General features: G+C 44.6%; 1 protein-coding gene across 1 annotated transcript in view; it reads left to right on the top strand.

Annotated features, from left to right (window-relative positions):
• CYP46A1 (cytochrome P450 family 46 subfamily A member 1) overlaps positions 1-24,378 on the top strand; it is a 36,933-nt gene that overhangs the window by 11,862 nt on the left and 693 nt on the right. The window contains exons 2-14 of the mRNA XM_083166000.1: positions 705-779; positions 3,868-3,949; positions 5,923-5,993; positions 6,880-6,966; positions 8,590-8,728; positions 8,874-8,984; positions 9,586-9,742; positions 10,337-10,399; positions 10,495-10,567; positions 12,373-12,457; positions 13,321-13,431; positions 23,754-23,842; positions 23,930-23,996. Coding sequence (XP_083022126.1) covers positions 705-779; positions 3,868-3,949; positions 5,923-5,993; positions 6,880-6,966; positions 8,590-8,728; positions 8,874-8,984; positions 9,586-9,742; positions 10,337-10,399; positions 10,495-10,567; positions 12,373-12,457; positions 13,321-13,431; positions 23,754-23,842; positions 23,930-23,996 — 1,210 coding nt within the window. The remainder of the gene's footprint in view (positions 1-704; positions 780-3,867; positions 3,950-5,922; positions 5,994-6,879; positions 6,967-8,589; positions 8,729-8,873; positions 8,985-9,585; positions 9,743-10,336; positions 10,400-10,494; positions 10,568-12,372; positions 12,458-13,320; positions 13,432-23,753; positions 23,843-23,929; positions 23,997-24,378) is intronic.

Below are 24,378 nucleotides of genomic sequence, written 5' to 3'. Positions count from 1 at the left end.
TCTCAGTAACCCCCCCCTAAAGGCCCCCGTACATAAGGCCTACTTGTCCAACCTGAGTCCCTCCGCATTTGATGCGATACATCGCAAATTTGCGGATAAGATGTAGACGGTCGCCAGGGTTACTAGGTCGACCACCAATGGTCGACAATGAGTAGGTTGATGCCTAAGAATGGTTGACACAATTTTTTTTTTTATTGTCTATGTCAACGCTGAGTGTCCAGTAGACGGGCAATACCCGAATTGGCTTAGATGAATAAAGCACTGACTTTCACTATTGGAAGTCCTGGAGTGATGCTTCTTACAGCATTATATACATGAAGGATATGTATTAACAGTTTCTTATATAGCGCATACATATTCCGCAGCGCTTTACAGATAGTATTTGAACATTCACATCAGTCCCTGCCCCAGTGGAGCTTACAATCTATATTCCCTACCACATGTACATGCACACACAGACATTCTATGGTTAATTTTAATGGGAGCCAATTAGCATACCAGTATATTTTTGGATTGTGGGAGGAAACCGGAGTACCCGGGGGAAACCCATGCAAGCACGGGGAGAATATACAAACTCCGCACAGTTAGTCATGGTGGGAATCGAACCCATGACCTCAGTGCTGTGAGGCAGTAATGCTAACCACTACACCATCCATATATACTGTATATGTACATTAATATCTATATTTTTATTTATTTTGCAGCTTTCTGTTTGGACACTCGCCTACAATAATTAAGCATATGAAGGATATGGTCATCTATGATAAATTCTTGGAGTGGTACGGTATTACTTTTAGCATTATGGGGCCTATTCAACACCAGTGGTACTAGCGAGGGATACTTCTCACCATAGCAATTCAGTATTGCTCCTGTTCAGGTGCAGCCACTCCATAGAGCAGCCGTCCCCACGGTCAGATGTAATAAGCCTTTGAGAATAATAAAGTAGAGAGATATAGGGGCGTATTCAATCCCCCACCCCTACCTATTTCTGGTGGGTGCTGTCTTTCCTCACATCACTGAACAGAGATCTTGGCAGAACAGACCCTACTTTAAAAGCAGTTGGGACCATTCTGTCGAACGGCTGTGGATTGTCAAGATCACGGCCGTATCTCGATGATCTACAGCCATTTCTCGCGGACGCTCCACCTTTTTTTGGGCTCAACAGATGGGACATTGAATTCCGCCTGTCGAATCTTAGTTGAGCGTGCCGAGAACGGGCCAGGGTCACGACTGTCGGGACATCCCGACAGACATGACCCGGGATTGGATACTCCCCATAATGTGCCAGCCAATCAGCTCCTATCTGTCACATTACAGGCTATGGGACACATTCACTAAGCTTCAAAAAGTGATGAAATGGAGAGTGATAAACAACCAACCAATCAGTTCCTGCCTGACATTTTTCAAACACAGTTGTGAGAGCTGCTCAATCAAACTAGTAATGCCCCCCAGGTGCTGCAAGGGAGGGGGATTTAACCCCCAGCACACCAAAGGGCATTAGTAATAAGATTGAAAAACCAACATAATAGAGGGTCATTCAGAGATCTTAGTTACATATAGGTACTCTTTACCTAGAAGGGCGCCCATCGCGACCATCGGATGCAGTAAAAATCGGGTGCGACGCGATGGCCGCGATTTCCCATAGGGACCAATGTTAAAAATGAGATTGGACCCGATTTTAGTGTTCAATGCCTCAATGCCCGCGATTTTTACATAGGAAACAATGTTAAATGGGCCACAGAGCCCTAATAGTCACCGTGAACTCTGAAATGGCCCCCACAATTGTTAACGCCACCCCACGATCAACGTCAACCCGAAGCGTGGCGAGCGCAGCGAGCCCGTGAGGGGCGGCGGTACGCGTCCTCCGACCTTTTGATGCCCTACTATCCACGTCGGCGTGGAGTTGAGAATAGAATAGTGTGGCGAGCGCAGCGAGCCACCGAGGCCCGAAGCGTGGCGAGGGGACGCGGATACCTTCACAGTTATACGCGTCCCCTCGCGGGCTTCACAGGTGTCCGTGGCGAAAAGCGGACACCTGTGAAGCCCGCGAGGGGACGCGTTTAGCTGTGAAGGTATCCGCGTCCCCTCGCGGGGCTCGCTGCGCTCGCCACGCTTCGGGCTCGGTGGCTCGCTGCGCTCGCCACACTATTCTATTCTCAACTCCACGCCGACGTGGATAGTAGGGCATGAAAAGGTCGGAGGACGCGTACAACTGCGCTCGCCACGCTTCGGGTTGACGTTGATCGTGGGGTGGCGTTAACAATTGTGGGGGCCATTTCAGAGTTCACGGTGACTATTAGGGCTCTGTGGCCCATTTAACATTGATTCCTATGGCCAAATCGCGGGCATTGAGGCATTTAACATTAAAATTGCGGTCAATCACCGTTTTTAACATTGATCCCTATGGGAAAATCACGGTCATCGCGGGCACCCGTTTTTAATGTACCCGCGATGCCCGCGATTTTTTACCCCCGACGCCCGCGATTTCAATCGCGGGCGCCCTTCTAGGTAAAGAGTAGCTACATATATTTTGCAAAAGATATGATAAGCTTCCGGGCCTCGTCAAGGCTTCTCTGATACCGGAAGTCCTACACTGCATGATAACAGCAGCCTGTGACATGGCAAGTAGGAGCTGATTGGCTGGCTGTTTACCACTCTCCATTTTATCACTTTTGAAGCTTAGTGCATCTGGCTGTGTGTTTGAAAAATGTCAGCAGCTGATTGGTTGGTACTTTATATCTCACAAGGCTTAGTACATCTACCCCACAGCATACCCTCCAACTGTACCGATTTAGCCGGTACAGTACCCTTTTTTAACAGTCTGTACCGACTAAATAAAAGTGTACCGACTGTACCGGTTTTTTTTTCTTACCTTAGGCAGCTCCTCAGTGCTCCTTCTCGGCACTGTGATGCGTGGTCCTGGCGGGTACTTGGAATCTATTATACGGCCCAATGTTGTCTTCTGCACCCGTTCCTAGTGGTGCTTTGTGAGCCGGGACCAGCATGCATTGCGTCAGGACGCCTCCTTGTGACCTGACGTATGCGCACTTGGAATTTATGCCGCCAGTGCCGTGACTGTCTCTGGCAGGAGTAGGACCTGTTGATGCTGTGCCCCCCAAACCCCCCCACACACACCTCCTTCAGCCTCTTGAGGGGTGAGTGTGCGGGCGGCTGTGCCTGTGTTCCGGCCACCGGGGGTCACCAGGGTTTACCTCCCCTGGGTTCCCGACTCCCTCCTCTACCATTTGGTGGTTACTCTGCTTTGAGCACTGGGGGAGACTGTTTGAGTCTGGCGCTGTAGCTAGCTGGGGCTCAGCCTTTGTAGTTATCTAGCCCCACCCTTATATATACCTGTCAAATACCTAATTTATATTATTAGCGCTCACTGTTCATTTTATTTTAAATGCCCAGTACAACATTAGAAAAGGGTGACCACGCCCCTTTTAACCGTGACCACGCCCCATTTACATATGGCCACACCCCCTTTCTGGATGCGTACCGATTTCTGCCCTTCGAATGTTGGAGGGTATGTCACAGTGAGGAGGCGGCGGCAGAGGGATCAGCCTTCACATCCCCAGGCCGGAACTCTTACCCAGAGCAAAGAGCAGGGCTCAGAAGAAGCAACCATTGCTCTCATTCTCAATAGTGCTTTCTGGTGTGTTTTTAAATTGATAATAATTTGTCTGTAACATTTTTATTCAACCCCTGGCTCCCTAGCTGTTGTTGAACTACAACTCCCAGCATGTACTACCAGGGAGGGCTTGTCGGGACTAAAGCATACATATGTTATTATTAGGAGGTCCATATAAAGCCGCCTGCCTTTTTGCTGTGCTGACATGTCAGTAATGCTCAGTATTTCTTTCCTAGGGCGGAGAAGTACGGCCCGGTAGTCCGCATCAACGGACTGCACAATGTGTTAGTTCTAGTTGTTAGTCCTGAAGGTGTGAAGGTATTTGCCTCAATGGATGTCATTAATACGTACGGGCGTATCTCAGGCGATGTATAAATGTAGTTGGTCTATATGCAAGACTCTTTAGGGGTAAATAAAGAGATTATGTTGCCCATAGCAACCAGATTCTGTCTAACATTTTATAGGATGCAATAGAGAAATTATAGATCAAATCTGATTGGTTGCTATTGGCAATATCACCTTTTTTATTTTATTTTTATTTTAGAACCTTCATACCCCTTTCACATCGCAAATGCCGGGTCACACCTGAGACTTGGACACAGGTCCAGGGGCTGGCTGGCAACTTTTAGCCTAGGGGGCAAGTCCAGAGCACTGGCCCATAATCTGCCAACTTTACGGCAGACGGAATGCTTTTGCGCGCCAAAGGTGCGCTGGAAAATTAGGGACGTGGCCTATCATAAGGGGACGTGGCCTGTACCATGATTGTATTGTCTACCTGCAGATTGCACATTTTAGTGAACCTTGTAATACCCATTACACATAAAGCCACACGCCGTAATGCCAATTACACATTATGCTGAACACCATGATGCCAGTTACACATTACACCCAAAACTGCGATGCTAATTACTCAATACACCGCACACTGTGATGCTAATTACACATTATGCCGCACACCTTGATGCCCATTACACCCCATACTGTGATGGCAATTACCCAATGCTCTCCACACCGTAATGCCCATTACGCCCCATACCATGATGCCCATTACACTGCACAATGTGATATCCACAGTGCCAGATATGCCCCCACAGTGCCAGATATTCCGCCACAGTGCCAAATACACATATGCCCCCACAGTGCCAGATATGCCCCCACAGAGTGCCAGAGGCACATATGCCCCCACAGAGTGCCAGAGGCACATATGCCCCCACAGAGTGCCAGAGGCACATATGCCCCCACAGAGTGCCAGAGGCACATATGCTGCGGGGAGGGGGGGGGCGCTTACCCACCCACTGGCTGCGGGCCGCACTGGATCAGCTCCTCCAGCCCTCCTGCGCTGGCCGCGGCTTCCAGAACACGGCCGCGGCTACAGGAAAATGGCCGCCGGCCTCCTGCACCGAGGACATCCTCAGTGCAGGAGGCCGGCGCCCATTTTCCTGTAGCCGCTGCCGTGTTCTGGAAGCCGCGGCCAGCGCAGGAGGGCTGGAGGAGCTGATCCAGCGCAGCCCGCTGCCCGGGGGGCATATGGCACTCTGCCCACCGGCCCAGCCCACCCCTGCACAGGTCCGCCCCAGGAGCGACCCGGCATATGCAAGGTGAAAGGGGTATAAAATGATTAACCCTTATTTTAACCCAGCTCAGATTGCCAGGTTGCTGGATCCGGCATATTTCAAAAGACCCTTTCACACCGCACAGTTAACCCTGGTTATTTTTGAGCTGTGAAAGGGGTGCTAGTAAATTTGTTCCTTAATGTGGAAGATCTTTTCAGTCCCAAATTCACTGCCAACACAAAATCAATGGCACCCACAATTAATAAATAACACCCTCCCCCCCCCCCCACCCCCCCAAATTTGGTTTTGGAGAACTGTACATAAACAAAGACACAGAGAGGTTTTACAGTGCAGTCTAGGAGGTGTACTGAAGAAACTACTCTGAATGGACAGCAGGTGGCGCAGTGTCTTAAGCTGTCACTGTGTAGACTGTCTTGGTTGTTAAAGTGTACTTTTCTCAGGAATCTTTGTGGTCAATCATCTATGTTGTAATATGGAAAAATTTTACCTCAACGGTCCAACGTAAAACATATTAGAGTATCAGCCAGGGGGATTAGACGTTGGTCTGCCCTGCCTGCGTATAATAAGTGACAGTGGAAAGCCCACTTCCTGTCACCAGTGCAACTGCAAACAGGCTTTTATGTCTGTAAATCCAATCCTCATGACGTTATAAATGATTGTATAATTCCTACATACAAATACTTCTGTCTCTTACAAAAGTTTTCTTAATTCACACAGGAATTCTTGATGTCGCCAAAATACACCAAGGACCATTTCTATGATCGTATTGCCACCATGTTTGGAGTAAGGTATGAAGGGTTTTCGAACCTATAAATGATAGATGTGCAGGTTCGGATTTACCCGGAACTCAAAACGGGATCTTATTGGCTATCGGCTGTCACATGATTTGGAGTCAAATCATGTGACAGCCGATAATCAATAAGTAAATCCGAACCTGCACATCTCTACTATAAATCCTGGCGTGTGAAGATATTTCTATCATTTAACTTCTAATATGACAAAAATGTTTAATTATAAGGAAAATTTGACAAGTTTGACCTAAAAAGTATTATTTAAGCAATTATTAAGTTTGTTCATCAGAGAAGTCATCACTATGGGGCTGATTGAAGTCCTATTTGCCTGTCCTCCCAGAATGGCTGGGAAGTTCCGAAAATCGGATGGTGCTCCTGCCCCTGCCCATATTTCTGTGTGTCTGAGGCAATAACTGTCTCTGACATCCTTTAAATCAGGCTTGTCCAACCTGCGGCCCTCCAGATGTGCTAAAACTACACATCCCAGCATGCCTTGCCACAATTTGGCTATTCGGGAATGCTAGAATGATGGCAATGCATGCTGGGATGTGTAGTTTTAGCACATCTGGAGGGCCGCAGGTTGGACATGCCTGCTTTAAATGATTATCTGCCGTGTGATCCAGAATCGGCCGCCAAATGCATTGCTTTGCCCAGAGCCTTCCGATACGGTTAAGTTGGCCCTGCCAGGGAGGATACAATAGCAATAAAATCTGTATACAGTTATATTGTTCTGTACATGTGTGTTAGAACCTGTCGATGTCTAATAATTATTATTTTTTTTTTTTTAACCACAAAAAACTTTGATACCAATTTAAAAAAAATTACATGTTTTCACCCCATCTGTTTTCATCTGTTTGTTTTTTTTCGGGATTCCACCATCCAGATTCTTGGGAAACGGTTTAGTGACCGATCGGGATTATGATCATTGGCACAAGCAGAGGCGGATTATGGATCCAGCATTCAGCAGAACGTAAGTGCAGGACTTTGGGCAGTAACACAGGGTTATGGTATATTAGATCTACAATGTCTAGTTCTACAGTCATACGGTCAACCACTAAAGGGTCCAAAGGTCGACATGCGTTTTTTTATTTTTTTTTGTTTTTGGTATCTATGTTGACAGAAATTGACATGGACGCTGTCTAAGTGTACCGCGTCCCATTGGCTCGTCTTGGTTCGGGCTCAGCACACGATTATATTCTCCCTCCATGCCTTAGTGGATGGTAAGGTATGAAATTCTGCCTGTCGGCTCAAAATTTTGTTAAAAAATGTATGTCGCCCTTTTACCATGTCGCCCTTTTACCATATCGCTCCCTTTCAATGTTGACATTTTGGCCCTGTCGACCTTAGACCTTTAGACCATGTGGATCCAATAGTGGTCAACCTTCTGACTGTCAACCTAGAGTCAATCTACTATGAGTCTGAATACCGTAGTACAGGACAGCCCGGGGCTGTGTCTATGGAGTAACAGTGCTAGGTTGTCCCTACTCATCCTGCAGCATTAGTATATAATCGTAGATGTAACAACAGCAGTAAACTACAGATGTGAAACATCAGACACTATAATAAACCATGGTGTAACTGAGGGTACTAATGAGCGCTTGTTTAGTTTCTTACTCCAAAAAAAAAGCAGCTGCATAGAGTAGTCCCCAATAGATACAAGAAAAATACATATATTGCATATAAATATCCCAAAAAAAGCAGCGCTGATACAGTGATTGGTTATTCAATTTAATAAGCATAAATCACATAACACATCATATTCAATACCTAAATGGCTATAAAACTTTTAGAAAAAGATTAGTTGCTTAAAAAACATTTTCTAAAAATACCGCTACTATATCGCCACCTGGATAAGGCTCTCCGTGTCACCTTTGATGTTTAAATTGGTGGGGTAAGGGTTTTTTTGGGAGATTTTATTGCCGTTCTGTTCGCCGTAAAGGGAAGGTTGGAAATTGTCCGGTTCTACTTAAGTTGTGAGATCCAAGTCCCTTGTCCCTTTTGGATATTAAGCGATCAGGTGGAAGGTGCAGTTCTCTGGGTCCAGAGGGGTGGTACAACAACGAAAGATCCTCCACCTTGGTGCAAATAGAAAGTGGTGTCCAGGGTTGGTGTAGCGGTGTTGATCTTGGATATAGCGGTAACAACTGACGTGTTTTGCTACTTGGCAGCTTTATCAAAGGTTCTATAATAAACCAAGGTAACAGGAAATCACAGCGTACTTCATTTTCTCTGCACATTTTGAATCAGTTTTGTTTAACAGTTAAAAACAGTTAAAAGTTAAATGTTTTTCACTTTGTTCTTTTTAGTTTGAAAGTAATATAAGACTTTTGTTTATATATGGCATACTATACATAATGTAGAATCTAAGCATAACTTATAATACCATATACACAACCTGCAGGCGGAGCACTAGTTTATATAGATTATTGGTTAATTCTAATACCTGTTATATATTTTCCATGTGAGGGAAGTGTTTTTCCTTAAAATGCCAAAGTTATAATGCACAATCTGAGTTGACCAATTAGAAGTGTTGAAGGTTTTCAATCTACAGTATTAGCATGGTGTTTTATTTACTTCTTGTCTTCTTTTCAAGCTACCTGATTGGCTTAATGGGAACCTTTAACGAGAAGGCGGAGGATCTGGTGGGTAAGCTGGATGAAGTGGCAGACTGGAAACATCAGGTTGGGATGCACCATATGCTGAGTGGAGTCACATTGGACGTAATAGCTAAGGTGACCCTGATAAAGCCATAGGATTTTATTATTATAACAACATATAATTAGTATTACTTAATAATAATCATTGCTAATTGGCTTAATTGGTAAAAATAGACATGACATTGGAAAACTTCATGAAAGTGTTACCCATCTCCTTTAGGTGGCCTTTGGGATGGAGCTAAATTCACTTCATGACGATCAGACGCCCTTTCCCCGGGCCATCTCTTTGGTGATGAGAGGCATGTTGGAAACCCGGAACCCTCTGACAAAGGTTTGTTACATTTAATGGGAGAAATTTACTAAGATGTGTATTCTGCTTCACATGTGATGTTGCTATGGTCAACCAATCAGATCCTGTCTACTATCTTCTAGAGCAGGGCTGGGCAACAGTGGCCCTCCCAGCTGTTGATGAACTACACATCCCAGGATGCTTTGCATTAGTTTTACTATATGGCCATGCTGAAACTGATGCAAGGCATGCTGGGATGTGTAGTTCATCAAAATCTGGAGGGCTGCTATTGCCCAGCCCTGTGCTAGAGGGTGCTAAATAAATAAAAAGTAGTTTCTAATTGGTAGCCCATAGCAACATCACATGTGAAGTAGAATACACATCTTAGTAAATTTCCCTTAATGTTTTCTATCACTGACATTGGTATTGGGGGACTTTTTAATGTGGGTTCATGTCCTATCTTTTTCTCACTTTCACCATAGGCAGAGGGGGAAGCATTGTATATCAGGTACCAGGGATGTATGTGGTCAGGGCTGCCGATTGGTATGCCAGGCCCCCAGTAAAATGTTGGGGGTGTGGCCTAATCGCAGGAGGCATAGGGAGTACTGCTGGGTATAACAGATACTGTACATTTTCTCTCTAGTTTAATCCCAGAAAATGGTCCTTTATCAGAGACCTGAAAGATCAGATCGGGCTCCTCAGGAAAACCGGCAGAGAGTGTATTTATAAAAGGATGAAGGCCATTGAGGATGGAGAAGATATTTCATCGGACATCCTCACGCAAATCCTCAAAGGGGCAGGTACATTAATACATGCTATTATTGGGAGGGGGGGGGGACAGGGGAAAAGGGACAAGACACTGAATCAGGGGGATACGGACATCAAGTCGACACGGGTCTAGGTCGACAGGTCATTAGGTCAACATGGGCCAGGTTGACATGGGGTTTTTCACTGTTTTTTGAGTCGACATGTGCCGGCAGGCGGTATTTTATTCCCTACCATCCACTAGGGCATGGTGGGAGAATAAAATAGTGTGCCGAGCGCATCGGTGCTACATTTCAGTGTCAATGACGGCTGTGTCGACATTCGGGTAAAAAACAGTGAAAAACCCCATGTCAACATTTTGACTGTCTTTTTGCCCATGTCGACCTAATGACCTGTCTACCTAGAACCATGTCGACTTAGGTCCATGTTGACCTTTCTGTATGTCGACTGAATGGTGTCAACCAACTTATTGTAGACATAATGAATAAAGTGCTGTGTAATATGCAGGCACTTTGTGATGAAATAAAAGCTGTCAGTCTGAGCTGGGAACATTTCTTGTCTTGTACTAATAAAAATGTTTGCCAGTGCAGGACACCATACTGTCATTTCCCCTCTTTGTGTCCTTGCAGAGCTGGAAGACGGCTGCAATATGGAGGATTTAATAGACAACTTTGTCACTTTCTTCATTGCGGGTCAGAAATTATTTGATTACAACACAGAAAACTAAAACGCCAAATGGTGACGTTACCGAGATCTTCTCCTAGTTCACCAATGGTTTATCTTTCAGGCCAAGAAACGACGGCCAATCAGTTATCCTTCGCTGTCATGGAATTAGCACGGAACCCTGAGATACTGGCCAAGTGAGTTCAGTCTCCTGCAGGGAAAACCATGCAGTGTAAATCAGTGAGATGTACTGTGCCTTGGAGAGTGATAAAGTATCAGTCAATCATCCCCTAACTGCCATTTTACAGGCTGTGCTTGAAAAAGTACAGTTCGGATATTTTATCTCTTTCCTTTGTTGCTGATAGTGTGGGGGTTTACACCCTACATGACATTGGCCACGCCCTACATAGGACTCAGTGGCGGATTACCCACAGGGTGACTGGGGCGGTTGCCCCGGGACCCACACCCACCACCCCACTGCTGCGGCAGTGGCAGGTCTCTGCGGTGTATGTGAGGTCCGCAGCAGGGTCCCTGCGGCGGATGGGAACTAGTAGTTCCCATCCGCCGCAGGGACCCCCCCTGCTGCCCTCACATACGCCGCAGGGACCCAGCGCAGCACCGATCTTTGCAAGTTACCATCTGGGGGACTGTGCCTCCGACCGACTAACCGGGCCTGGGGGGGGGGGGGAGGGCTGGACCGTGTGTTGTCCAGGCCCCCGCAAACCTTAATCCGGCCCTGATAGCACTGGACACACCTCCTTAGAGATGGCCATTGTGGGTTAACCTCGACGGTGTAAAACCATCTGCAAGGGAACCACTGATGATTTCACCCACAAATGGTCATCCCCACTTTACCATTCAATGGGCTGCAAGCCAATCAAAGCATGGGGGTGGAGCCATATGGTTACTTCAGGGGACAGTGCTAAGCTAGTGTCCCAGTAAAAATATCGGTGGCGTGAAATAACTTGGTTCTCCCCCCATCAGTGGTAAAAGTATTCTACATCGGATATAGACCATCAATGATTGTTCATGTTTACCAGTCAGCTGCATTATAGCCTAATATTGATTCAGCATATGTTAGCGCTGCAGCCTAACTTTAAAGTGAAAAATTTAAATAAATATCAAGAAATATTTAGAGAGAGCATGTGTGACACTGATAACACCCCTTGTTGTTATCAGTGTCACACATGCACAGTGTTATCAGTGTCACACATGCGCTCTCTAAATATTTCTTGATATTTATTTAGATTTTTCTCTTTTTTGGGGGGGATTGCAGAAAACTCCCCATTTGAGAGCAGCAGGTGCCACACTTATCTCAATCTCCAGATCAAAATAATTAAATTTGTGTGCTATATTCTGTGCGCCCGATTCTGGTTCTCCAGTTCTTTCTCATTTGGTGTGATAAGTGGGCGTGTGTTTAAATTATCACACGTCATCACTTTGAAACATCAGTGAGTGGAATAGGAGATCCAGTTTTTTATATAACTTTAAAGTGGTCTGTAGCGACATTATGGGTGTGTCGATATTCTGACTGTCCCCATTGCAAGTCCATGACCCAGATGCATATATTTTCCTTATTGATTCACTTACCCTTTTTTTCCCTGCACTTTATCCCAAAACTTCTAGAACAGTGTTTTTCAACCACTGTGCCGTGGCACACTAGTGTGCCTTGAGCTGTTCTCAAGTGTGCCCCCAGGTCTAGAGGTGCCCAAACCAGTTTACAGTCACCACCAGTTCAACTGTTATTTACTGGTCTCCTTTTCATGTGAAGGGCCAATGTATTTTATTTTTGTTACCTGTGGGGACCAGTGTGATTGTTTTAATATATAGAGGCCAATAGGTTTGGCTTTTTCCTGTGGGAGCCAATGTGTTTTGCCCTATGGCGATATCATGGTGTGCCTTGGCAATTTTAAAATCTTATTTAGTGTGCCACAAGGTAAAAAGGTTGAAAATCACTGTTCTAGAATAACCGATATTTCTGGAAACATTTCTAATATTTCAGGGCCCACAGTGAAGTGGATGAAGTTATAGGTTCCAAGAGAGATATTGAACATGAAGACCTCGGGAAGCTCCAATACTTGTCCCAGGTACTTGCAGTAATGACTATACTGATATCGTGAACATTGGTCAGTGTGTACATTCAATATCATTATGGATGCTTACTCCCCCGCCACCATGGGAAATGCGCTGTATAAACGTTTGACTCAGCCCCAGGAAAAAACAGCAAGGTACATACTGTAAGGAGGGGTTTACTAAGCCTTGTAGAGACATTGAGGACAGAGATAAAGTACCGGCCAATCAGCTGCCATGTTACAGGCTGTTCGAAAAATGAGCTGATCTCTTGGTACATTATCTCCGTCCACATTCTCTCTTTGCAAAGCTTAGTAAATAGACCACTTACTTCTACAGAAACATAGCCATAGTGGACACTTGCCTCCACATTCGCCATATGGGTACGGGTCATAGTCAACTGTATGAAGGTTGACCTCTAAAGCTCAACAGGGCTTAGGTCGACAGCCAAAAGGCCGACATGAGTTTTTCACGTTTTTTTTTGTTCCGAATTTTGACGTACTGTAAGCTGAAATGGACACTGCATCCGTGTAGCGTGTCCCCTTGCATGGCTCGGCACATACTGTATTCTATTCTCCCTTCATGCCTTCATATACTACTATTCACGCATTGAATGGTAGGGTATGAAATACCACCAGTCGGCACAAATTGGGTGAAAAACTCATATCGCCCTTTCCATCAACCTAATGCTTGTGTCACCCTTAAGACCCTGTGGACCTCAGCCATATCGACCTATCTTGTATCAACCTGTAGTGGTCAAAATAACGTGTGTAGACTGTATCACCCCCATACAGTGCTTACACATAAGACCCGTCTTAGATGGAACTATGGAGCCATATATTGTAACAGACAAAACTCACCTGTGCGATTTCTCCACCAGGTGCTAAAGGAAACCTTGCGGTTATACCCACCAGCACCTGGCACTTCAAGGGCACTAACAGAGGAATTGGTCATCGATGGTGTGAGGATTCCACCTACGACAACTCTGATGGTAAGCATGGCACTGGACATCAGGAATATATTACCAGCAAGATTTACATCTGGGGTAGCCAACCCTAGTCCTCGAGAGCTACCAACAGTGCATGTTTTGCAGGTCTCCTCACAGACTCACAAGTGAGCTAATTAGCTCCATCTGTGGATCTTTTAACCCCTTCATGACAGAGCCAGTTTGTGCCTTCATGACAGAGCCCTTTTTTTCAAATCTGACATGTCTCACTTAAGTGGGGATAACTTTTTTTTGCTTTTACTTATCCCAGTGATTTTGAGATTGTTTTCTCGTGACACATTGTACTTCAAGTTAGTGGTAAATTTTGGTCGATACAGTCTGTGTTTTTTTGTGAAAAATACCAAAATATCGTGAAAAAATGGAAAATTTAGCAATATGCAAAATGTCACATTTTCTGCTTGTGAGACAAATAATCATACCACTCAAAATAGTTAATAACTAACAAAGACCATATGTCTACTTTATGTTGCAATCATTATTTCAACCTCCTTTTCATTTTTTTGGACACTAGGAGGCTTCAGATATGACTAGCAAATTCTCAAATTTTCAAGAAAATTTCAAACACTGATTTTTTTAGGGACCAGTTCAGTTCTGATGTGACTTTGAGGGACTTGTATGTGAGACACCCCCATAAATGATGCCATTTCAAAAACTGCACCCCTCACAGTATTCAAAACAGCATTTTGGAAGTTTGTTAACCCTTTAGGTGTTTCACAGGAATTAAAACAAAGTGTAGGTGAAATTTCAAAATTTCTTTTTTTTTGCAGAGTTTCAATTTTAATACATTTTTCTAACGAATACAGTAGATTTTACTAGAGAAATGTGACTAAAAATTGATTCCCCCAATTCTTTTGTTTTCAAAAATATCCTATATGTGGCCCTAGTGTGCACGTTGACCAAACCACAGGCTTCATAATAGAAGGAGCACCTACTTGATTTTGGAGCCTCCTTTTTATGAGATTTTTTTTTAGGCACCATGTAGGTTTCTAGGCACCATAAGTGCTAAAAGTTAGGAACCTCCCCCACAAGTCACCCCATTTTGCAATCTACACCCCTCAGGGAATTCATCTAGGGGTATAGTGTACATTTCAAACCCCCAGGGGTTTCACCAATTTTGGTACAACTGGGATGTGAAAATGGAAAATTACATTTTTTTACACAAACATGCAGTTCTGGCTCAAAATTTTTCATTTTCACAAGGAATGAAGGAGACAAAGCACCCCAAAATCTGTGCCCCAATTTCTCCCGAGTACGGCAATGCCTCACATGTGACCAAAAAATACCAGTTGGGCGCATGGCAGGACTCAGAAGGGAAGGAGTGATTTTTGGATTTGGCAGCACAGATTTTGGTGGAATGAATGGTGGGTGCCATGTTGCATTAGCAAGACTCCCAAAGCACCAATACAGTGGAACCCCCCCACAAGTCACCCCATTTTGCAAAGTACACCCCTCAGGAAATTCATCTAGGGGTATAGTGTACATTTCAAACCCCCAGGGGTTTCACCAATTTTGATACAACTGGGCAGTGAAAATGAAAAATTACATTTTTTTACACAAAAATGCAGTTCTGGCTCAAAATTTTTCATTTTCACAAGGAATGAAGGAGACAAAGCACCCCAAAATCTGTGCCCCAATTTCTCCCGAGTACGGCAATGCCTCACATGTGACCAAAAAATACCAGTTGGGCGCATGGCAGGACTCAGAAGGGAAGGAGTGATTTTTGGATTTGGCAGCACAGATTTTGGTGGAATAAATGGTGGGTGCTATGTTGCACCAATACAGTGGAACCCCCCCACAAGTCACCCCATTTTGCAAAGTACACCCCTCAGGGAATTCATCTAGGGGTATAGTGTACATTTCAAACCCCCAGGGGTTTCACCAATTTTGGTACAACTGGGCAGTGAAAATGAAAAATTACATTTTTTTACACAAAAATGCAGTTCTGGCTCAAAATTTTTCATTTTCACAAGGAATGAAGGAGACAAAGCACCCCAAAATCTGTGCCCCAATTTCTCCCGAGTACGGCAATGCCTCACATGTGACCAAAAAATACCAGTTGGGCGCATGGCAGGACTCAGAAGGGAAGGAGTGATTTTTGGATTTGGCAGCACAGATTTTGGTGGAATGAATGGTGGGTGCCATGTTGCATTAGCAAGACTCCCAAAGCACCAATACAGTGGAACCCCCCCACAAGTCACCCCATTTTGCAAAGTACACCCCTCAGGGAATTCATCTAGGGGTATAGTGTACATTTCAAACCCCCAGGGGTTTCACCAATTTTGGTACAACTGGGCTGTGAAAATGAAAAATTACATTTTTTTACACAAAAATGTACTTCTGGCTCAAAATTTTTCATTTTCACAAGGAATGAAGGAGACAAAGCACCCCAAAATCTGTGCCCCCATTTCTCCAGAGTACGGCAATGCCTCACATGTGACCAAAAAATACCAGTTGGGTGCATGGCAGGACTCAGAAGGGAAGGAGTGATTTTTGGATTTTGCAGCTCAGATTCTGGTGGAATGAATGGTGGGTGCTATGTGGCATTAGCAAGACCCCCGAAGCACGGTGAAATGATGAACCTAATAATCCATAGATGTGTGGTATATTTTGAAACACTCCTTTATACATAGGCCGGGTTTGTCGGGGCAAGTTTCACAGTGGAAAATAGTTTCCTTTCTTATTCCCTTTTTATAGCAAACTTTGCACCTTTTTTGTGTCCTGCCCTTTCTTGCAGTGGAGGGGATTTCGTTGGGAAAATGCTGCCCTGGTACAATACGGGGGCCAGTACTAGAAGTACTGGGGCCCTCTGCCTGCTGGTTCCCAAATATTAGGCCCTTTATGACTTCCTCTTGAAAGTGCATAAATGTCCCCTTCTGGCCGGTAGAACGGAATAGCACGTAAGCGTTATACAGTGCCATCTGGATGATATACACGGCCAGCTTCTTGTACCAGATATTTGTTTTCCGCAGGGCACTGTACGGCTTCAGTACCTGATCTGAAAGATCCACTCCGCCCATGTACTTATTGTAATCTAGGATACAATTTGGTTTTGAGGTGTGGGTACTGGTACCTCGTACAGGGATGGAGGTGGTACTGTCTCCATGAATTGTTGTCAGTATAAGGACATCCCTCTTGTCCTTATATTTGACCAACAACATATTTTCGGTGCATATTCCCCTGCATTCACCCCTTCTCATTACTTGGGCAATGTGCGTTTTTGGGAGGCCTTTTTGGTTCTTACGCACAGTACCGCAAGCTGCTGTACCTCTTGAACCAAGGGCCTTAAACAGGGGGATGCTGGTGTAAAAGTTATCCACATAGAGGTGATAACCCTTATCCAGGAAGGGGTGCATTAAATCCCAGACAATTTTTCCACTAACACCTACGAGGGAGGGGGGGCATTCTGGCGGTTCAATTCTTGAATCCTTCCCTTCATATACCCTAAACTTGTGGGTGTACCCTGTGGTGCTTTCACACAGCTTATACATTTTTATGCCATACCTTGCCCTCTTACTGGGAAGGTACTGGCGGAATTTAACCCTTCCTTTAAAATGTATAAGGGACTCGTCGATGCTAATACATTTATCAGGGATGTATAGCTCTGCAAATTTGGCACTGAAATGATCAATGACCGGCCTGACTTTGAATAGCCTGTCAAAGGTGGGATCATCTCTGGGTGGGCACTGTGCATTATCGGTGTAATGTATAAATTTATGGATTGCCTCAAAACGAGTCCGAGTCATGGCCATACGGTAAAATGGGGTGCTGTACAGAACATCTGTACTCCAATATTGACTAATTTGTGGCTTTTTTACTATGCCCATATGAAACACCAGACCCCAAAACGTCATCATCTCTACTGCATCTACAGGGGTCCACCTAGCAAATGATGACGTGGGGTTTTGAGCAATAAACTGCTGGGCATATAAATTAGTTTGGTCCACCATTAAATTTATAAAATCATCAGAGAAAAATAATTTGAAAAAGTCAATTTCTCTGAGACCTGTGGAATCAAATTGGATTCCTGGCATGGCCAAAAACTCAGGAACCTGGGGCTCAAAATTGTCTGGTGGTGGGGTCCATACGAGATCAATTATTGGGGGGGGGTCTCAGCTGCTCTACGGGGGCGTCTTTGAGGGGGTCCCTCATCACCAGAGGAGGAAGAGGAGCTTAAGACGAATCCTTCAAATTCCCCGCTTGCCTCACTGGCTGTGTCAGAATCAGAAGCAAGCATGGCATATGCCTCCTCCACTGAATACATTCTTCTGGATGACTGGGATGACATTTGGGATGACATTTTTATTTTTGTGTTACTGGTAGTGAAATGTTTCAACACGTGTATAGTGTAGGGGGGGGTACAAACTTTATTTCAACCCGGGGGGTATGTAGTCTGTAGTGTGTATGTAGTGCAGAAAAAAAAAATACTTTATACAAAAAAAAAAAAAATTGAAGGGGTTAAAAAAAAAAAAAAATTGAAGGGGTTAAAAAAAAAAAATTGAAGGGGTTAAAAAAACAAAAAAAAAGGTCCTGCGCCAAAAATTGAGCACAGATGTTGGTCAGTAACGTCCGTCACTGAACAGCGCTCAAAGGCAACAGGAATTTGATCAAAAAAAAAAATAGATCAACCCTGTGCCGAAAAAGCTGATCAGTGATGTACGTCACTGATCAGCGCACAGTGGCCACAGGACACCCACAAAATCACAATGTGTGTAAAAAAAAAAATTAAAAAAAGACCACACAGCACCCACAAAAAAAAAAAAAAGGTGATCAGTGATGCGACACTGATTACCAGTGAGGGGCAGCAGGTGCACAACCTTTGGTGCAACTGGCAGCAACTGACAGGTATATATAAAAAAAAAAAACCTCTGCGCCCCCAAAAAGTTGCTGATCACCTCAGATATAGTGATCAGCACAAAAGGCGGGGGTAGCAGACACAAAATATACACTCTCTATCACTCTCTGTCACTATCTCTCACTATCTATCACTATCTATCACTATCTATCACACTGCAGCAGCAGCACTGACAGTTATATGTATAAAAAAAACCTGCACCCCCAAAAAGGGGGGGGGGTAGCAGACACAAAATATACACTCTCTATCACTCTCTGTCACTATCTCTCTCTATCTCTCACTATCTATCACTATGACACTGCAGCAGCAGCACTGACAGTTATATATATAAAAAAAAAACCTGCACCCCCAAAAAGGGGGGGTAGCAGACACAAATCTCTCTATCTCTCACTATCTCTCACTATCTATCACTATCTATCACTATCTATCACTATGACACTGCAGCAGCAGCAGTGACAGTTATTTATATATAAAAAACCCCTGCACCCCTAAAAAGGGGGGGTAGCAGACACAAAATATAGCTCTCTCTGTCACTATCTCTCTATCTCTCTCTATCTCTCTCTATCTCTCTCTCTCTATCTCTCTATCACACTGCAGCAGCAGCAGGAAGTCTCAGGAAGTCAGATCCAGGAAGCGTCCAGCACGCTACAAGCAGTGATCAAGTGATCAGGTAAGGTATTTGCAAGGATCAGGTAAGTATTAGCAAGGATCAGGTCAGTATCACGGCAGATAGGCACGGTGACCGCTCTGCACGCTATTCCAGACCGGAATGGCGTCTGCAGCGCAGTCACCGTTAGTTTAAATGTCGCGCCTTGGCTGTGATTGGTCCGTGGGTCCCACGGACCAATCACAGCCTTGGGGGCAGGTGGGGTGAGGGTGGGGTGAGGTGTCATCGTCACCGATGACCCCCTCATGCCCCCTGACGCCCGGCGGTGATTGACACCTGTGTTACCAAGCGTCTGATTCGCTGGTAACACAGGAAAACGCTGTGAATGGCTGTTCACACTGAACAGCCAATCACAGCGATCGCCGACGGGGGGGCGACATCGCAGCCCCCCCTGGGCATACAGGGACATGTCTGCTGTCAGGGACAGCAGATATCGTCCCTCTGTCACTGCGTCTCGAGACGCAGTGACAGTTTAAAGTCATGACGTATATATACGTCATGTGTCGGGAAGTACTTCCCGGCCATGACGTATATATACGTCAAATGTCGTGAAGGGGTTAAAATGTGTCAGTGATTAATGAGTGCAGCAGCTAGGTTGTCTGGAAAATGTGAACTGTTGGTAGCTCTCGAGGGCTAGGGTTGGCTACCACTGATTTACATGGTCAGGAAACATCATAAAGGTGCGATGGGGACCTGTCATTTATGTTTTATTATTCCCTGTATTGTGACACTTGAGATTCAACAGAAGCGTCCAGCGTGACCACATTCAGACTGCAATTTCCTATGTGGTTTATGTAGCAAATCTTGGGATAAGATAAAGTGGAGAGAAATAAAGTACTGGCCAATCAGCTCCTAACGGTCATGTTGCAGGCTGTGCTTGAGAAATGAGTTAGGAGCTGATTGATTGGTACTTTGTCTCTCTCCAAGTATTGATACATAGCCGTCACAGCAAAATGTATTATTGTTATACTACTGCCCACACACACCCACACACACAGATATGAATCCCATACCAGTCACAAGGGGGGTTATTCTAGTTCATTCTTTCTGACAAAATCCTTCTTAGATGGACAAAACCATGTGCACTGCTGGTGGGGCAGATGTAACTTGTGCAGAGAGATTTAGATTTGGGTGGGGTTTTTCTTCAAAGTGAGATCTATATTGCAGTGTAAAATAAAGCAGTCAGTATTTTCCCTGCACAGAAACAAAATAACTCACCCAAATCTAATTCTATCTGCACATGTTACATCTGCCCCCCTGCAGTGCACATGGTTTTGTCCATCTAAGAAGTATTTTGTCAGAAAGAATGAACTAGAATAAACCCCAAGATCTCATTAGAATGACCCCTTGTTCTTATCCAAATTGGGACAATGCCTTTTATATTACGTTTGGAGGTGTTGCCCACTGCTTAGAAATATACCCAAAACACCCACACAAGTAAAAGTAAGCACCAGTGTGGGTGCACGAAGAGTCTTATGATAACTAATAAAATATAACTTGTATTGTTTCTGATAAAATTGCGAAATATTAAAACAGTAAGTGAAAAAAGATATAAAAAAAGTATTAAAATTGTCGTTGGCCACTGCCTATATTCAGAGTATTAGGGGCAATTTATTCCCTTATATGTACCAGGTGTCTCCTATTATGTACAAATATTGACAGTGTTTTAATTTACACTGTTATGGTGCGTACACACGGTACAATTCCGCTTTCGCTCTGAGTTTTTTCTACTTCTTTTCGATTTCCACTATTTTCTATTTGATTTTCCATTAGATGTACATTCGACTTGCAATTAGATCAACACTGGCTTCAGGCAGGAAATGGACATTGAATCGAATCCTGCAGAGAATACATTAGATGTGCCCTATGTACTATTAGATTTCCACTATATAATCGTGGCTGCCAAGACTATTTATCTATTCAATTTACACTACAAGGGAGCATGCATTGGGATCGAATCTGCATCGAATGTAGAAAAACCATTCAATGCCCATTCGATTTTTCTTCTATAAGCAAAATTTAATAGAAAAATAGTGTATATCTCACCGTGTGTACGCTCTATTAGGCTCACATACATTCTATGGCTCCTGTTTGTACTGACTAGAAATTGACTTCACCTGTATATCTACTATTTCTATCAGTATTGTTTCAATTTCTTTAATGAAACATTCCAACAAAGTAACAGTATCTTTGTTGTATCCTTTACCAATTTTTCAACAGGCCATAGGACTATTGTATCAAAATATGTAGTTTCGTGAGAATTTACTTTGTCTAAGAATAGAGATTGGCGTCTCTTACCTCGGTGGAGGAGAGGGGATGCTGTGATGTAAGGGGGCCCCCCTCTCTGGTGCCGCCACTGCTGGTCCCTGCCACCGCCACCTGCTTGTCCTGATCACCGTTACGGGACCAGCATGTGCGCAGTAGACGCTTTGGTACTGCGCAAGCCATGGCCCCCGCCTCTATGGGTCTGTTTTAGGAGCAGACCCATAGAATCGTCCATTGACAGTCCTGGGTCCGGCGCATGCGCAGTATCGTCCAGGGGACTGTGCATGCGCAGAACCCATTTTTAGGGGTTGCCCCGCAGCTGCACATAGAGAGGCATCCCGGAGGGAGGGAACACCTCCCAATGGGACTGCCTTGGTGACTGCCAGGTCGGACTTCCAATAGGAAGTCACTGCCAGTCACAGTGAAGCCAGTGCAGTCTCACAGACTGCACTGGCTTCACTACAGTGGCAGAATGTACATGGGGGGGGGGGGATTGTCCAGTGAAATAAATATATAGAATCGCACTGTTCACATACAATTTTGTCCTTTTTAGACAGTATGTGCTTTCTTAAATTCACTGGTCATCATCAAGTATATGTTTCTTATACGGTGTTGCACACATTAAGGCTGAGGCTACATACACATTGATTCCATCATATGCCTCTGCACCTTGCCTTCTACAAGATATTAGGGGGGGAATTTACCAAGGTGTATTCGTATACAGAAATACACCAAATTTTTTACAAATTCGTATTTTCGGGATTTACTATTCCGAAAATTCGGCAATTCGTATTCATGGCACATTCGTATTTCTGTTTACGGCATTGACAGAATATGATTTGGAATCACCAATTAAAAGAATGGTGATTCCTAATTTACTAAGCGGCCGTATTAAAAATACAGCCGCTAATTGCCGGCCAAATACCCCAGGAAAATACACTTCATTTTCCTGGTGTATTTGGCAGAAGCCTGCATGGATCAGTCAGATCCGTGTAAACTTCAGTGTAAAAATAAATAAACAAATAAAAAAAACGGCGTGGGGTCCACCCCACAGCTGTAACCAGCCCCAGGCTCACAGAGCCAGTCCTGATTTTAAAAAAATCTGGGAAAAAATTTAATAGGGTTCTCCTTCTTTTTTAAAACCAGCACCAGGCCCAAGGGCAGGTCCTGGTTCCCAAAATATGGGGGACAAGATGACTAGGGGTCCCCACGTATTTTAAGAACCAGCACCAGGCCCAACCAGCCAGCAGGGTAATGCCACAGCTGGGGGGAGACTTTTTATACAAGTCCCCCAGGCCAAAGCATTAACCCTCTGACGGTTCAGCCTGGGCAGGGGTCCTGGGGACCCCCCAATGACGGGGTCCCACCCTCCAGAATTTCCCTACCCAGGTTAAAGCCTGTGGCTGTCCCCGGTGGCCCTGGAGCGGTGGCCACCGAGCTGATTAAAGTGTAAAAAATTGATTAACACTGTTGTATATTGCTGTGGAACTATAAGTTCCAGCAAGCCTCCCCGCATGCAAGGACTTGGAGAACCACAAGTCTCAGCATATGGGGCATTAAAGGGCCCGCTGGAACTTGTAGTTCCACAGCAATATACAATAGTATTAATCTATTTTTAACACTTTTTTTCCCCGGTCAGGAGGTTAAATTTTCCTCCGCAATATGAATTTGCAAACGGCTTTCACAGCCGTATGCATTCGTATTCAGGCATTTTAAGAACACAATATGAATTTTCATATTTTTATTCTTAGTAAATTTCCCCCTAGATCTTAATTCCCAGGTACATGATTTCCCTACCACACAGCCATTCACAGTAACTGTGTGGGAGCAAAGACGGTCTGTATATCGGTTAAGCGATTTGCTGCCAATCCTATGTGCTGACACCTCTCCCTCATTTAATATTCCCGGTTGGTCAGGGTGGTATCATCGCTAAATGCACATTTTATGCTCCTGCTTGCCTATTATGTACAATATTTGTACATAATAGGAGGCACATGGTACATGCAAGGGAATAAATTGCACCTAAACTCTGAATATAGGCAGTGACTATCGACAATTTTAATACCCTCTTTTCTATCTTTTTTTCACTTACTGTTCTTTTATATTACCGCCCAGCCTGTGGATACTGGAATGTTCCCATTGAAAATGTCCCTCCCAAAATGGCTGCTGCCTCAGGAGACAGCGGCCATATTGGGAGGGACATTTTTAAATGGGCAGGCGCAACAGACCTGTGGCAGCTGCCAGAGAGAGAAAATTGGCAGAACACCTGATAATAAACAGAACATTTCAATGGGGTAGACCCATGGGGGGGGTGTCTGACTTTGGAATCCTTTGTAATGAGGTGTACCTTCATAATTCCGCCACGGCTGCTGGCAATGTGGACCTGTCGGGCGCCATGTGGAAACATTTTAGTGAAATATCCTGCAATTCTCACTTTTTCCCTGGTGATGCCCTCAGGACAGGTCTTGTCGTCCTTTACACACATAACCCACCGTCACATCCGATCATTCGTCCTCTCTGTAGTTTAACTCGTACATCATGGGGAGGATGGAGCAGTTTTATCCAGATCCACTTGTCTTCAACCCAGACAGATTCCACCCCGATGTGCACAAGTAAGTGTAACGATTATGCCGTTAATGATGATTGTTAGGGTGTAGCATGTATTCAGTATTCTTTATATATTTGTGTTACACCAACAGGCCTGCGTACACCTATTTCCCATTTTCTCTTGGACCACGATCTTGCATTGGGCAGGTATTTGCTCAGGTAAGTCTATGCTAAGCTTCTAATAAGGGCAACAGGGGCTCAACTCTGGGGTGCAGCTAGAACTTTGTAGGCCCATAGAAACATTTTAAAGGGGCCCCTGTCCCAGTTCCTCTAGGAAGACCTCCTCTGCCCAGCAGTTGTTAATTTTATGCCCCATAGTAGCACCCTAGTTCACACTATGTCACATTGTAGGGGTGACTGTACACATTATGCCATACAATGTCCCCAGTTCATATTATTCCATATTGCAGTGCCTGCCGTTCATATTATGCCACATTGTGTCATCACAGGTCATATTATGTAACATTATAATGCCTTCAGCCAGGGTGTTTAAAAAAAAAAAAAAAAAAGGAAGGGCCCTGTGCAGTCTAAACTTACTTAG

This window comes from Crinia signifera, chromosome 12 (assembly GCF_055691185.1).
Source record: "Crinia signifera chromosome 12, ASM5569118v1, whole genome shotgun sequence".
NCBI lineage: Eukaryota > Metazoa > Chordata > Amphibia > Anura > Myobatrachidae > Crinia > Crinia signifera.
This window is presented reverse-complemented; position numbering and strand designations above follow the sequence as displayed.